This window comes from Dermacentor andersoni, chromosome 7 (assembly GCF_023375885.2).
Source record: "Dermacentor andersoni chromosome 7, qqDerAnde1_hic_scaffold, whole genome shotgun sequence".
Classification (NCBI taxonomy): domain Eukaryota; kingdom Metazoa; phylum Arthropoda; class Arachnida; order Ixodida; family Ixodidae; genus Dermacentor; species Dermacentor andersoni.
The window spans coordinates 1,717,028-1,734,166 of NC_092820.1; the positions used below are offsets into that span (position 1 = coordinate 1,717,028).

At 46.8% G+C, this 17,139-nt stretch overlaps 1 protein-coding gene across 4 annotated transcripts in view; it reads left to right on the forward strand.

Annotated features, from left to right (window-relative positions):
• LOC126535674 (uncharacterized) overlaps positions 1 to 17,139 on the forward strand; it is a 372,872-nt gene that overhangs the window by 325,118 nt on the left and 30,615 nt on the right. The window contains exon 19 of one of the 4 annotated variants that reach the window (XM_055073268.2): positions 15,284 to 15,827. The exons of the other annotated variants lie outside the window; for them this stretch is intronic. Within the exon in view, the coding sequence (XP_054929243.1) occupies positions 15,284 to 15,385 (102 nt within the window). The 3' untranslated portion in view covers positions 15,386 to 15,827. Of the gene's footprint in view, positions 1 to 15,283; positions 15,828 to 17,139 lie in introns of those variants that run through there. 4 annotated transcript variants of the gene reach the window in all.

Sequence of the window (17,139 nt, forward strand, 5' to 3'; positions counted from 1 at the left end):
GCCGGTGGAAATGGAGAGAAGTTGAAACCAGGCAAAGGATGGCACATGGCCGTGCCGTCTTCGTGACAAGGGAAAGCCTGCACTGACGAGGTACCCGAGGATGTGCATGCCAAAACAGAAAGCAGCTGGTCGGTGATGAGATAGGAGAAAGAAGACGACGAGCGATAGGCTCGCTTACGAACGCCCGTCTGCAATTTTAAGTCTTTTTTAGCAAGTGTAGAGCTCATTTTTGCTTTTTGTGCCTCTCTCTCACCGAACACCGGCCTGGGGGTCACCGTCCTGCGAGAGAAGCTCATCAAGCGGCTCCCGAAGCACATTGGACTGTACCAGCGCGGTGAGCCTCCGCCGTCGCCCGCCATTCGTGATGCTCTGGTGGCATCCATCGCAAGCAATCAGCAATCAGGAAGATGAGCAAGCAAGGAAAAGGCTACATGAAGATGAGATCTACAGGAGACAACGAAGAGATGGACCAGACAGCTTTCAGTGTTGTCTCTTACAAAAATGATTACAAAGAAGGCGCCAAATAAAAGAACAGACGAAGGAAGGAGACACGAGACAACCACGTAGGCGCACTAACAACTGAGTGTTTTATTTCTTGACATAGGAATATATAGCTGCTGTCAAGGATCAAAACAAGAAGAAGAAACAGGGCCGTCATCTGCATCGCACAAGGAAGCCACGATACAGAATAACTTCTAAGTGTCGCTCCCAAGATATGCCAGTTCCTTTGTCAAAAGAGAAACTGAGGCTTCACTGATACAATCATCACCACGCTTCTTGATCTCAAGCACTTCCAAGATTTCCCTTGTGAGTTGATCATCAGCTCTGTTCAAAACACAGGTTCTATCAAAATCTGGAATGCACTTGTGAGCCTTACAATGCGCACTTATATGACCGGAGAGCTGGTTTTCCATCTTATATCGATGCTCATGCAATCTGTCATTCAGACCCGCCGTGGTTGCTCAGTGACTATGGTGTTGGGCTGCTGAGCACAAGGTCGCGGGATCGAATATGGCCACGGCGGTCGCATTTTCATGGGGGCGAAATGCGAAAACACCCGTGTACTTAGATTTAGGTGCACGTTAAGGAACCCCAGGTGGTCGAAATTTCCGGAGTCCTCCACTATGGCATGCCTCGTAATCAGAAAATGGTTTTTGGCACGTAAAACCCCATAATTTTTTTTCTGTCATTCAGACATCTGCCCATTTGGCCTACATATGATGAACCACATGACAAGGGAACCGAATAAACTACTTTCTTTACACATCCGACATGTTTCTGCCCATGTTTTTTTGTGCACACCTGTTTATTTTCCCGATCTCCTGCATTCACCTTGGCACACATCAAACCAAGATGTTCGGAGTGGAAAATAAGACCCGAACACCAGCTCATTTACCTACTTTTTTCAGGTTGTGAGATATGCCGGGAACATGTGGAATCATAGCGCACCTGGTTTCAGAAGGGCCTGCTCGACCCTGGTTTACAACGTTAGCTTGCTTGAGCTGTCTGAGCATGTTTTCTGCAACAGATACGATCACATGGGAAGGATAACTTGCCCCTTGCGGCTGACCTGACTATGAAAACTGCTTTGCAGCCGATGCAGACATGACTTGTTAAGTGCGTTGGTTAGACATGATTGAATGATGCCTCTTTTTATTACTTTTGAATGAGCTGAATGGTAGGAGAGGATGGGTTTGGTAGCCCTTCGCTTGAACTGCCAGCACACAAGACACGATGAGAAATTGAACTGTAAATCTAAAAATCTTGAAACAGTTATCGGCCGGAAGTTCATGAGTCAGGGTTAGAGGAGGCAAGGCTGTTTTAAACTCTGGCAATACTAATGATAACTGGGTCTCCAATTCTGGACTGTCACAATCTAAGAACACTAAAAAGTAATCCACAAATCTAAACATCTGCATAACATTTGTCCCCGATATGCACTAATTTAACAGGTTGTCTTTTGAAGCTAAAGAGATGTCGCTTAAAACAGGGGCTATACACAAACCTATACACACACCCTCTTTCTGTAGAAAGACATCATTCCATTTTTCCAGCCAGCTCTCCGGTCATATAAGTGCGCATTGTAAGGCTCACAAGTGCATTCCAGATTTTCATAGAACCTGTGTTTTGAACAGAGCTGATGATCAACTGACAAGGGAGATCTTGGAAGTGCTTGAGATCAAGAAGCATGGTGATGATTGTATCAGTGAAGCCTCAGTTTCTCTTTCGACAAATGAACTGGCATATCTTGGGAGCGACACTTAGAAGTTATTCTGTATCGTGGCTTCCTTGTGCGATGCAGATGACGGCCCTGTTTCTTCTTGTTGTTTTGATCCTTGACAGCAGCTATATATTCCTATGTCAAGAAATAAAACACTCAGTTGTTAGTGCGCCTACGTGGTTGTCTCGTGTCTCCTTCCTTCGTCTGTTCTTTTATCTACCGCCTTCTTTGTAATCATGCACAACCAACTCGCCCACCAGCACATGCTCTTACAAAAAGAAAAGAGCCGCAGGTGTTCCTGTTATATTCAAGCCAACTCAGCCTGACAGCAGCTTATGGAAAGTAAACCCAAATCTTCTGGCATCTGCAGTCGTGACAACAGCCCAAGAAAAGTTACTCAACCATCGTCTTAACAAGGATGGCAGCCTCATGGTGACAGTGTCTACACTTCCTGCAGTTAATCACCTCCTCACAGTGACAGATCTATCGGGTATTCCTCTAGAAGCTCGATTTCCATACTCCTACTCTGCCATGTATGGGAGGATACAGGATGTTTCCGTTGAGTACTCGAATGACGACCTCAAGGAGTATTTGAGCGAACAAGGAGCAATCTGCTAAAGGGCAAGTTTTGTACGTCCCTAACAAAGATGGCATGGTAACGGAAACCCGAAGATGCTCGGTCATTCTGGAACTCTCAAAGGACGCCCCTTTACCAAACCAAGTGGCGCTTGGATTCTGCAGTTATCTCGTGACGGAATACATGGGGTCCGCTACTCAATGTTTCAGATGTCAAAGACATGGGCATATAGCGAAATATTGTAATGTCTCCATCCACTGCAAGATATGCGCTGGTTGGTGCACATATGCATAAGGAGTGTACGCACGTTCTCATCCTCGATGCGCAAACTGTGGAGCTGAGCATGCTGCATCATACGGATGGTGCCCCAAAAAGAAATCAGCCACTCTTGCATGGACAATGGAGCAAATCCAGGGAAAAGTGCGGAAACGACGAGAACCACCACCGAATCCGGATGTGATATATACATCTACAAACCAAAGGCAACACGACATGGTGCAGTGCAGCGACACAGCTTCGAAAAAGTCCTTTGCCTCACTCGTGAGGCAAAACCAGCACAGGCCTTCATCTGCAAAGAGTCAATCAAAGCCCTCAAGTGAAGTAGCCTCAACCCCACAACAACAAGTGCCCCCAAGGTGACAGCAGCAGAACAGGAAGACCCAAGAAAAGCTGTTAGATGGTAGCGCTGTAAATGAGATATCAAGTATGCTGATTCCCCTGATGTTTGCAGTAGCCAAGGCTATTCTCCGTGCCAGTCCATCGTTTAAAAGCATCCTTGAGGTAGAGGCTGTCCTGGCTTTGGAACCGCTGGTTTCGTCTTCTTTCACGGCGCAACGCCGTGATTCTTCGAAATAGCAACAATGGCTTCGCCAACAATCGTCTCACAAGTAGTGTCCACCAACAAACACTTCCACACATGTACTATATTCCAGTGAAAAGCTCGGGACTTGCGCTTGAAGTTAGCAGACTTTAAGTATCTTGCGCGAGTGTACCGATTCTCTCTTATGGCGATTTCCGAGTCTCGTGTCGATGAGCAGTTTAGGATAAAGAGCTATTATTTTCATCATTCAAGGCGACAAAACGAAATTAGCCGACTGCTTGTTGGATTTCACAACGCCGTGCCTGCCTCTGTGATTGACGTAGCACCACATGACAAGAATTGATTTTTTGCGCAGCCACAGTGATTGCATCTAAAGTGTTTACCCTGATCAGCATCTACTTAGAACCAGGATCACCTTTTGACGTGTCAAGATTGGAAAACTTGTTGACAAGCACTCAGTCTGCCCATATTATTTGTGGCAATTTTAACGCACATAACGAGATCTGGGGCAGTTCACATACGTGTGCTCAGGGTGCTAAGCTGGTGAAACTTCTTGCAAGATACAATACAGAGCCCTTGAACGATGGCAGCATAATATACCCAAAAAATCCAAAGACTGTAGCTGCATTGACATCACATTTGCATCAAGTCAAGTTGCCCCTATGTTCAGATGGTGTACAGATTTCTTGTTGACAGGCACAAAGACATATACGGCAAACTGAACCGAAAAAGGTGGAGGGACTTTTGTGGGACACTGGACATACAACCGCTGGGAAAAATCTGGCGAGTCATCAGAGGCATTTGCAAAGAGCCACAACAGCTTTATCCTTTTATCGCCCTCTTATTACATGAGTGCACATCTCTGAAAGAGGTGGCAGAGCAGTACTGTAGGCTCCTTTCCAGCAGGGCACAACCTTCTCGGCATATTGGAAGTCATCAGCCTAGTGCAACCCTTCCTGACTTACAATTACCTTTTACAATTGAAGAGCTCATGGCAGCAATTGGCGACGCAGACAAACAATCATCACCTGGCCATGACGGTGCGAGTTTTGAAGCGCTCGCAAATCTACGCCACACATCTCGCCTACACCTTCTGGAATACTACAACGCCTCGTGGATAACTGGGGAGGTTCCTACGAAACAGAAGCAGCCGACAAATTACACCTCCTTCAGACCCATATCTCTGCTTAGCTGCGTAGGGAAGCTATTCGAAAAAATTATTCACAAATGACTAAATTGGTTCCTGGAAACTACAAAAGTTTACCAGGAGGAAATGAATGGCTTCCAGCAGAAAAGGTACGCAATTGATAATGTCATTGCCTTGGTCTCATCAATTGAAGAGGAATTGGTCTGTTGAAACACACCTACTGCATTATTTTTGGACATTAGGGCAACATATGAGCATATGATTCGGTCTGTCGTAAAGCAGTACTTGACGCTTTGGAAACCCTTGGTCTTGGAGGATAACTTTACGCATGGATTGAAGACTATATTCAAGGACGCCAGCTTTTCATGTGTACACCAGATGGCCCCACGGCGCTTTATGCCGTCGAGAAGGGAGTGCCACAAGAAGCTGTGTTAAGCCCGGTATTATTTAATTTAGTCCTCATCTATCTGAGAAGAAACCTGCCCTGTGGTGTCAAAATTACACTGTATGCGGACGACATCTGCATTTGGAGCGCCGCGCGTTACCACAGTACCACCCAACAGCATCTCCAGAGAGCGCTGGCAAATATATCGGCCGACCTAAATCCAAGGGGTCTGAATTGTCTCCCGACAAAAGCGTTGCTATGGCTTTTCCGCCGAGGTGTATGGAAAAATACCCACTAGTGTTGGGTGGTCGTACCTTTTCATACGTCAAGACGCAAAGGTTTCTTGGAGTGACGATCGATAGGAATCTGACATGGTTGCCTGAAGTGAAAAAACTGAGTGAGAAGATTTCCTCAGCGTCGCACGTATTCCGATTTTTAGCCGGATCACAGTGGGGCAGCAACTATCGATCAATGGTGCTCCTCCATAAGGCCTACGTCGATGGAACACTACGGTTTTACCTCCTGATCCTGCACAAGATGTCTCTCACAAGCAAGAGAAAACTTGAGGCTGCACGGAACAACTGCCTTCACGTATGTCTTGGCCTTCTGAAGGGGTCGTCCCGCTCAGGAACTATAGCAGAAGCTGGATGCCTGCCTCTTGAAGTGCTATCTTTGCAGGAGACACTTCGACTTCACCTCTGACACGTCATTCGTACGAAGGCCCACTTTTTAAAGGATATTTCTAGAACCAGTTCTACATTTAGCTTTGGACAGACCATCGGAAGCATATCTATTTCAATTCCTGCTCAGGCGTCACAAATTATGCCACGAAACATTTTACCATGGACACTATCCCCACTGGAAATCATGCCATATATCCCTGAAATCAGTGCGAAAAAGAAAATGCCTCAAGCAGCGCCTTATCAGATAGCTTTGGAATATATGCACAAAGAATAATGCAGCCGCTACGCACATTTTCACAGATGGCTCTAAACTCCACATCGCTCATTGTGCGGACTTTTCGTTCCCTCTACAGGGCAGCAATTCTCGTTTCATCTTGAGCGAGTGATATCATCTACTTCAGCAGAGCTATATGGCATTATGGTCCTTGTGTATGTACTGGGGCTAAAAAACGTGCACTTGCCAAGAATAAAATAAAAATATACGTTCTTAAAAATAGGTTCATAAAAATATAAGTATAGGTGCTTTATTTTTATTTTATTCTTGGCGAGTGCACATTTTTTGGCACCATTATGTTTCCTCGCCAGACGAGTTTTCGACGAACACTTGACTATTGTGTCTGTACAGTGCTCACGGAATGAAACGCAACTGCAATCATTTAGTAGAACGCTGCATATATGCAGAGAAGTCAAGAGTACCATGTCATGTCGCTAGGAATCTGGTCACCAAAGGTAACTCGGACTCCGCTCTAATTGTACGCACCAAAATTACGTCGATGTGACACAAACTGCAGCCGGTGGAAACGAAAGTATGGGCATTAGTTAGCCCTAAATTGACGCGTTTCATTCCGTGAGCACTGTACTTCAACAGCAGCCCCTAAGGACGGGTGATTTTCACGGATTCAAAAGCAGCCCTACAAATTATGTGGAACAGGCACAAGTGTTGTAATAATCAACCTACAGCATTTTACATTGCTTATCTTCACCACAAGGCTAAGATGGCTGGGCATTGCATCAAGTTGCAGTGGATACCTGGCTGTGCCGGTATTTCGGGAAATGAAAAAGCGGATGAAGCTGCCCAAAATGGATTCCAATACCGCAATTTCAAAAGAACATTTTTACAAAAGCCGATGCTTTAAACATGGCAAAAAAATATGCCTACCAAGAAAAAGACCACATCTGGAATCTGCCACTTCACCAAGATAACCTCCTGCGTTACATTGACCCAGAAATGAAACCGAAAATTCCACGACCACTTCCTTGACACTTGGAGACATTGTACCATCGTCTTCAACTAAACGTCTGAATGACTGAACAATTATCTGTACCACATAGGGCTTATCACTAACCCCTACTCTGATAACTATGGCAACTTAGAGACAATGGAGCAGATATTACTAGAATGCCCCGTGAGCCGCGACGAGAGCCAATATTTTGAGCAACAAATGGACATGATTTGCCATGATCCGATAACATTACCCAGCATCTTAGGCCCAATGTCCGGCCCTTCAGAACAGCGGCGGGTTTTGGATTTATTGTTCAAATACCTGTGAAAAATTGGTCTAATAGGAAAGCTTTAAAGATTGAACATTTCATACACAAAGGCCTAAATTTATCCGCCATGTCACCTGTAAATATTAGTATCAGTTCGCCTTGCACATTTCATATATATTTTTATTCTCTTTTTCTCCCACTCTCCTCTGGAATCATTTAATCACATTCCTCATCCCTATACAGAGTAGCATACCAACGGTTTTATACGCGCCCGCAAAATTATCTGTTTTTCTAATAAAGAGTCTCTCTCTCCCCCCCCCCCCCCCTGATAAGATATATGACCTTCTGCATGGTGAGAGCAGAGCTGTTAGCGAACTGCGCCAAGGTACAGTCACCGGGCCCACCATTAGGCTCACCGGTTGTTGTGCTGCTAAGCACGAGGTCGCGGGATCAAATCCTGGCCACGGCAGCCGCATTTCAATGGGGGCAAAATGCAAAAACGCATGTGTCGTGTGCATGGGGGGCACATTCCCCTGGTGGCCAAGATTAATCTGGAGTCCCCCACTACGGCGTGCCTCAAGATCAAAGTGTGGTTATGGCACATAAAACCCTAGAATTCTATTCAATTAAATTGAAGACAATAAATCTTGGATCACAACACGATCGGCAAGGCTATTCCATTGAACAATGGTTCTGCGAAGAATAGAGTATTAAAATAGTTATTTCATGTAACTGAGTGTTATTGTAAAAGAATGTAGTCCGGTAGCATAGCCTCTGAAGTAAGTGATAATATGTGATGTATCTATGTTATAATATTGTCACGTGGTAGTGACGTTGAAGAACACAGTAGCAATACTGTGAAAGACAAAACGAACTTTTATGGGGCAAACCTGTGCCCACAAAAACAGGCTACACTTATAGCACAACGATAGCGGTGAACACGGTCGGCGATCGTCGAAATCTGCTCTGCGGGTCAAGCGTGTCGGCTTTTATACATCCGTCATCGAATGTTCCAGAGTAATCGCTGGGACCCGCGTGCCTTCCACAAAGTTCTACATTATTCGCGTCGTGTACACATGCGATCAGATTACACAAGGTTCGGTCACAGACAGCGGATGGAAGCATCGATAACATTCCAGAAACTTCCGATACATGCAGGCGCGTCCTGCGCTGTGCAATAACATTTGTTAGACGGTGAAACGTGCCGCCCGATAAAGAAAAACAAGTACACGTGGCAATACCCCCCTCTTAAAAAGCATCGACCCAATGCTGCAAACGAAAGAAAAACCCGTATCAAAGAGAGCAACAAAATAAGGAAGTTCGTCAGCGTCCGTAAAACGGTTTAAGACGCACCACGTAGACAACTTCAGATCGTGCGTGGTGCCGCTATGAATGCGAAATGCCGTCTGGCACGACCTCGTAGTCCAGTTTGCCAATACGTCTAATGACCTTGTAGGGTCCAAAATAACGTCGCAATAGTTTCTCACTCAGTCCTCGTCGGCGTATCGGGGTCCAAACCCAAACACGGTCGCCGGGCTGGTACTCGACGAAGCGTCGTCGGAGGTTGTACTATAGGCTGTCGGTACGCTGCTGGTTCTTGATCCGTAGGCGGGTGAGCTGTCGGGCTTCTTCGGCGCGCTGGAGATAGGTAGCGACGTCAAGATTCTCTTCGTCAGTGACGTGCGCAAGCGTGGCGTCGAGCATCATTGTTGGGTTCCTGCCGTAAACCAGCTTAAACGGCGTGATCTGTGTTGTTTCTTGCACCGCCGTGTTGTAAGCGAATGTTACGTACCTCAGGACGCCATCCCAGGTTTTGTGTTTGACATCGACGTACATTGCTAGCATGTCGGCGAGGGTCTTGTTCAGGCGCTCCGTGAGACCATTCGTTTGCGGATGGTAGGCAGTTGTCCTCCTGTGGCTTGTCTGGCTGTATTGCAGAATGGCTTGGGTGAGCTGTGCTGTAAAAGCCATTCCTCTGTCTGTGATGACTTCTGGGGCACCATGTCGCAGCAGGATGTTCTCGGCGAAAAATTTCGCCACTTTGGCTGTGCTGCCTTTTGGTAGAGCTTTAGTTTCGGCGAAGCGGGTGAGATAGTCCGTCACCACGATGATCCACTTATTCCCGGATGTTGACGTCGGGAACAGCCCCAACAAATCCATCCCAATCTGCTGGAATGGTCGGCGAGGAGGTTCGATCGGCTATAATAATCCTGCTAGCCTTGTCGGTGGTGTCTTGCGTCGATGACAGTCTCGGCATGTCTTGACGTAACGGGCGACATCGGCGGTCAGACACGGCCTTTCCTGTATCCTCGACAGCATCCGGGAGAATCTGAGGTGCCCAGCGGTTGGATCGTCGTGCAGGGCGTGCAGCAGTTCTGGATCAGCGCTGACGGTACAACAAGAAAGTAGCTGGCGTGGACTGGTGAGAATTTCTTCTTCACGAGCAGGTTGTTTTGTAGCGTGAACGAAGACAACCCGCACTTAAATGCCCTAGGTACTACGTCGGTGTTCCCTTCCAAATACTCGATGAGGCCTTTTAGCTCCGGGTCTGCTCGCTGCTGTTTAGTGAAGTCTTCTGTGCTTATTCCAAAGAAGGCGTCGTCATCCTCGTTGTCTTGCGGCGAGGGATCGATGGGGGCGCGTGATAAACAGTCGGCGTCAGAGTGTTTTCTTCCGGGCTCGTATATTACGGTGACGTCATATTCTTGCAGTCTGAGGCTCCACCGCACCAGCCGTCCTGAAGGGTCCTTTAAGTTAGCTAGCCAACACAACGTGTCATAGTCGCTGACGACTTTGAATCGCCTGCCATAGAAGTAAGGGCGGAATTTTGCCGTAGCCCGAATGATGCCGAGGCATTCCTTTTCAATCGTAGAATAATTACCTTCTGCTTTTGACAGCAACCGGCTAGCATAAGATATCACCCATTCAAGTCCATCTTTCCTCTGGACTAGGACGGCACCGAGGCCTAGGCTACTGGCGTCAGTGTGAATTTCGGTATCGGCGTCCTCGTCGAAGTGTGCAAGTACCGACGGCGACTGCATGCGTAGTTTGAGTTATTGAAATGCGTCGGCCTGCGGCGTTTCCCACTTGAACTCGACATCACATTTGGTTAGATGTGTTAGCAGCTCTGCGATGCGTGAAAAGTCCTTGACAAAGCGCCTATAGTAGGGCGCACAGGCTAAGGAATCTGCGCACTGCCTTCTTGTCGATTGGCTGCGGGAACTTTGTGGTGACAGCTGTCTTCTGCGTGTCGGGCGTACTCCAGATTTGCTGATGATGTGGCCTAGGAATAGAAGCTCATCGTAAGTGAAGCGGCACTTTTCTGGCCTCAGAGTGAGCCCTGATGACTTGATGGCCTCTAATACCGTCGAAAGCCGCTTAAGGTGATCGTCGAAATTTCCGGCGAAGACAACGACGTCATCCAAATAAACAAGACACGTTTGCCACTTCAATCCTGCTAACACCGTGTCCATGACGCGCTGAAACGTTGCAGGCGCCGAGCATAGTCCGAATGGCATGACCTTGAACTCGCAGAGGCCATCTGGTGTGATAAAGGCGGTCTTTTCGCGATCTCTCTCGTCGACTATTTGCCAGTAGCCAGACTTGAGGTCCATCGACGAGAAGTATTTAGCGTTGCAGAGCCGATCCAATGCGTCGTCTATCCGTGGAAGGGGGTACATGTCCTTCTTCGTGATCTTCTTCAGTCGACGATAATCGACGCAGAACCGTAGAGTTCCATCCTTTTTCTTCACCAGGGCTACAGGAGATGCCCACGGGCTTTTCGACGGATGCATGATGTCGTCGCGCAGCATTTCGTCAACTTGTGTCCTAATAGCTTCACGTTCTCGTGTGGAAACTCGGTAAGGGCTCTGGCGGAGTGGTCGAGCGCACTCTTTGGTTATTATGCGATACTTTGCAACTGCTGTTTGTCGAATCCTCGATGACATCAAAAAGCAGTCTTTGTATCATCGGAGAAGACTTGTGATCTGTTGCTGCTTACTTATAGGAAGACTTGGATTTACGTCGAAGTCTCGTTCGGGGACTATGCTCATCGGGGTAGATGCGGCAGAATCTGAGAGGACAAAGGCATTGCTGGTTTCCAAAATTTCCTCGATGTACGAGATTGTCGTGCCCTTGTTGATGTGCTTGAACTCTTGGCTGAAGTTGGTTAGCATAACTTCCGCTTTCCCTCCGTGGAGTCGAGCAATCCCTCTTGCGACGCAAATTTCACAGTCGAGCAGTAGATGTTGGTCGCCCTCGATGACACCTTCTACGTCAGTGGGTGTTTCGGTGCCAACGGAAATAATAATGCTAGAGCGCGGCGGGATGCTTACTTGACCTTCGAGCACACTCAAGACGTGGCGACTAAGAGAGCTCTCCTGCATTATCGCTTGATCTTCTGATAGCGTTATCGATTTTGACTTCAGGTCTATGATTGCGCCGTGTTGGTTCAGGAAGTCCATGCCGAGAATGACGTCTCGTGAACACTGTTGGAGGATAACGAAAGTGGCAGGGGAAGTCCGGTCATGAACGGTAATTCTTGCCGTGCAGATTCCAGTCGGCGTAATGAGGTGCCCTCCAGCGGTGCGAATTTGAGGGCCTTCCCGTGAAGTTTTAACTTCCTTCAACTGCGCGGCGATGGGTCCACTCATGATGGAGTAATCGGCTCCTGTGTCTACTAAGGCGGTGACTGCGTGGCCGTCGAGAAGCACGTCGAGGTCGGTGTCTGGCGTTGCAGTTGGGTCTTGGCGTCGGATCACGGCTGCGTCGTGTTCAACTGAAGCTGGAATGTCGCGTCGTCAAGTCGTCTTTCGTTAGTGTAGTCTTGGCTTCCTGACTTCGTCGGGACGGCGGTGTGTCATTATTTTGTCGTCGAGATAGTCTCTTCGTCGCCTTCGGCGACGGCGGAGGAACTTCGTCAGTTCAATGAACAGCAACCGCAGCTCCATCGGTTGCTGCTTTTAGTTTTCAGGATATGGGCTCGCAGAGCAGCCCCGAGCTGGGCCGGTGTATGGTCGGCGATGCGGCGACAGGTAGCGGCCTGGTGACGGCGAACATGGTCACCGAGGGCTCCATTGAGTGGCGGCGAGGTAGTCGGTGATATCACGAGGTCGTTCGCCAATCTTTGTTCGCGGCACGTTAACGGCAAACCCTCAGGGCCCCATCTCCCGGTATGGGCATCGACAGTAGATGTGCCCGGCTTCTCCACAGTGATAGCAAAGTGGACGGTGTTCGGGGGTGCACCAAAGATCAGTATTCCTTGGAATGCTGCATGGGGCGATGGGTGGGTGTGCTGGCGGCGGGGGTGGTGGTGGACGACGGAACTGTCGTGACTGGGCCTCGCCGTAGGCGGCGCGGAGGGGGTACGTGACGGCAGGCTACAGTGGCGTATGTCATCGCTTGTGGCTGAGGCTGCGGCGATTCAGGGGCTAGTCCGAGTTGTTGGAGCTCCTCACGGACGGCGCCGACAATCGAAGCCACTTGAGGCTGTGAGGAAGGGAACAGCTTTTGCAGCTCTTTCCGCACGACCGCTCGGATAGTCTCACGCAGGTCGTTGGTGGCCAGTGACTGAACTCCGGCTTAGTTTGTTGAGTTGGTGCGGCGGTTGAATTGCTGGTTCCGCATTTCCAGTGTCTTCTCGATGCTGGTGGCCTCACCAAGAAACTCGTTGACGGTCTTCGGTGGGCTCCGTACCATTCCGGCTAAAAGTTCCTCCTTTACACCAGGCATCAGTAGGCGGACTTTCTTTTCCTTGGACATTTCTGCATCGGCGTGGCAGAATAGGCGGCTCACTTCTCCTGTAAAAATCACGGTGGTCTCATTAGGCAGCTGCACTTGGGTTTTTAGTAGTGCTTGGGCTCGTTCTCGGCGTACGACGCTTGTGGATGTCTGCAGGAAGCCGCTTGGGAAAAGGTCCCAGGTCATTAAGGTGGCTTCTCGGTTCTCAAACCACGTCCAGGCAGCGTCTTCCAATGCGAAGAAGACATGTCGCAGTTTGTCGTCACTGTTCCAGCTGTTGAAGGCAGCAACCCTTTCATACGTCTCAAGCCAGGTTTCCGGGTCCTCGAATGTTGAACCATGGAACGTCGGAGGCTCCCTGGAATGCTGCAGCATGATGGGGGACGCTGGGGCTGCCATTGGGGTTGGCTTGGCCACAATCTTCTTGGTCTTCTCAGGTAGAAGTCCGTGCTACGGGGGCAGCTGTTGAAGACGGCAGCTTGCTCGATAGTCCGAACTACGTTGGTGTTCTCTTTGCGGTCCGGGCTTGGATCACGGCTTGTCGGGGGCGTCCGGTACATGAACGAAAAGCACCTCCACCAGATGTCACGTGGTAGTGACGTTGAAGAACACGGTAGCAATACTGTGAAAGACAAAACTAACTTATTGGGTGAACCTGTGCCCACAAAAACAGGCTACACTTATAGCACAACGATAGCGGCGAACACGGTCGGTGATCGTCGAAAATCTTCTCTGCGGTTCAAGCGCGTCGGCTTTTATACAGCAGTCGTCGAATGTTCCAGAGTAATCGCTGGGACCCTCGTGCCTTCCACAAAGTTCTACATTATTCGCGTCGCGTACACATGCGATCAGATAACTCAAGGTTCGGTCACAGACAGCGGATGGAAGCATCGATAACATTCCAGAAACTTCTGATACATGCAGGCGCGTCCTGCGCTGTGCGATAACATTTGTTAGACGTTGAAACGCCGCCCGATAAAGAGAAACAAGTACACGTGGCAATATCCTTTCCTAGCTGTTAGAAGAACTTTAGTCAACAAATTAGATTTCTATTTATAACTGGAGGTAATCCACTTTCAACTTAAAACTTTTTGTGCACAAACAAACAGGGACGAAGAATAGGAGCATCACAAGGACGAGCACTTTTCTTCGTTCCTGTTTCTTTGCGCACAAAAAGTATTAAGATGAATGTGTCCTAACTAGGCCGACTCTCAGTTATGCTTAATCCACTTTCTTTGATGTGTTCAGTAACTTACTCACGCCCGTAAAAGTTATGAATATACGGTATTACCTTTTTTTGTATTTCCAGTTTGTTGATGTTTGTCTTTGTGTACAAGTCCCAAATGGGCACTGCATGCTCAAGTATAGAACGTGTAATAGACTGATATGTAAGGAGACGTACAGCAGGCGTAGATAATTTGAGAGAGCGTCTGAAGAAAAACAATTTGCATAGCGCTTTTCTTGTAATCACGTGTATGTGCTTTGTCCAAGACAGATTTGTGATCCATAAGCCCAGATATTTATATTCTGTTACCTCTGAAAGAGTTGTGCTGTTTGCTCCGTAATGAAAAAAGAGTGGCTTCTTCTTATGAGTTAATTGCATAAAAATGTTTTTTTTTTTCTTCAGAATTAATATATATTTGCTACTCCTCACACCATGACATGATTTTTGGAGGTTCTTGTTTAAGCTGACTTGATCTTCAATTGAACTGTTTCATAAATCAAGCAGTCATCTCCATATAATTTAATGTTAACATTAATATCAGTAATGATGTCATTTATAAAAATCGGGAACAATAGAGGCTCAAGCACAAACCCCTGGGGAATACCATATTCAGTGCCAACGCGATTTGAGAGAGAGTCATTTAGGGAAACGTACTGATAGCGGTTCAAAAAGTAGCTCCAATACATGCTTGCAGTTTGTGATTTCTTATTATAAAACCTAATTTATGTAGTAGTTTGTTGCCAGAGACTTTGTCAAATGGCTTACTAATGTTGAATTCCAATGGCGGAGTCGGAGCAAGTTTTTCTGCTCGTTTCGGAGCAAGTTTGTTCCAATGACAGAGTGAGGGCGGGAGTAAGGTGTTTCAATGAGAGAGTCGGAGTGGATTCAGAGCGGGAGTCACTCCGTGGAGCAGAAAAAGATGCTCCGCCAAAATTGGCGGAGTGGACCAGAACTCTACGTGACGTATTTCCTTTACCACGTTTGTCTGCTGGTAGGTGCTGCCGGTCACGACTCGCGAGGAAGCAAAAGCTGCTGCACACTTGGTGAGATATCCATTCCGCACTTTAACAAAAAAAAAAGCAGGTAAACGGCGCTGAAAAGACAAGTTACCGGTGCGGTAGTGCTGGGAGAAAACAGCGGAAGGAAATGACAACACGCAAGGCATCCTGGGTTACTCGGCGATAGAAGTTCCACTTCTGCCTTGCTCCGGTGACGCAGGTTGTGTTCCACTCGCAGATTTGGAGGCGTTGCTCTACGCCAGTCGAGTGCTCGCTCGCAGAGTCCGTCGGCCGCTCCGACTCCGCCATTGGAATTCAACATAACATCTGTTTGTTTTCCTTTATTTTTTCAGCTGTGAAATCGTGCGTAATTCCAATTAGTTGTGTGTTAGTTGAGTAACTGCATCTGTTGAGCATATGTTAGCACTTTGTGTTGTTCAAGAAAGTCAACTATATGTTTATAAATTATGTGCTCAAAAATGTTTCACGAAGTAGATGTTAATGAAATGGGTCATTAAATTTTTGTATTAATTTGTCACTGGATTTGTGCAATGGTTTATTCTAACTGTCCTCCAGTCATCAGGCAACATCCCATCTTTGAGTTACTTATTAAACAATACAAACAAGTACTTCACACACCATTCTGCATACCTTTTAAAAATAAGGCGTTTGGGATATCATCCAGGCCAGGAGATTTTTTAACATCTAGTTTCAGCAATAGTTTGAAAATGCCGTGCTCAAAAATTTTCATATTCGGCATAGGTGGTAAAAACATATTAAACATTGGAGGACAATTATTATCTGTCATAAAAACAGCTTTGAAATGGTCATTGAAAGCTGTACAAACAGCAGAGTCATCCCCTAGAAAGTGGGCATTAAATGAAAAGGAAGTGTTAAGGCTAGATTTTGCGATAATTTTTGCGACAAGACTTAGTACGTTTTTTAAAAACTAGGATTACTGGGAACACGCCAGTCAACCAGTATAGTACCCGCATTAAGAGATTGCTGAAAAATTTTGGCAAGAGTGATGCTGGAATGATGCTTAGTGTTTTTTTAATACCTTGGCATTGATTCCGTCAATTCCGGTTGATGATGAATTTTTTAGTGAATTAATGACTTTACCAATGCCAGGCGGGTCAAACGTAATGTTATTCATATGGGTATCAGTGTATGGAGAGATGTCAGGGCATATTGTCAGTGGATTCATTAGTAAAAACTGACGAGAATGTGATGTTTAGGACATTATCAACTTCTCTTTCCGGCATAATATTGCCCATGTCATCACAAAGTAAAATGATTCTCTCCTGATGAGGGTTAATGGTACGCCAGAAATTTTTTCAATTGCTGCGTAACATCGAGGGGCATGTAATGGAAAAGAAATTGCATTTGGTTATGGATGTAAGCAAGTTACAATGCATCATTGCATTGTGATACTTTTGCCATGCTAATCAACATTCCAAAAAAGAACCTGGGGACTTGCATGAGCGAAATACGTTTTTTTCTTATATTTCATTCTTTTCGAAGTTCTATTGAACCATGGAGATCATGCATGTTCAGTTACTTTTCTAGTCGCAATATTTGGTTTAATAAATGCAAGATTTCAGATTTGAATAGCTGCCCATTTGACTCGACGGTCTGTGAATGAAAAGTAGTTCATTATCTATGCTCATATAGTCTCCTTTATTGCAAAGGGGGAGTGTCCTTTTAGCTCCTTTACTGGTAAGTAAATTGCAAGGGAATGTACTAGGGATGACTAGGTGATTGTTAAAGCCTGGGAAGTACGATGTGATATCGGATAAGTTATTGGGATGTGTGGTTAGTATAAGGTCGAGAGTGTTGGCAGTGTGGGTAGT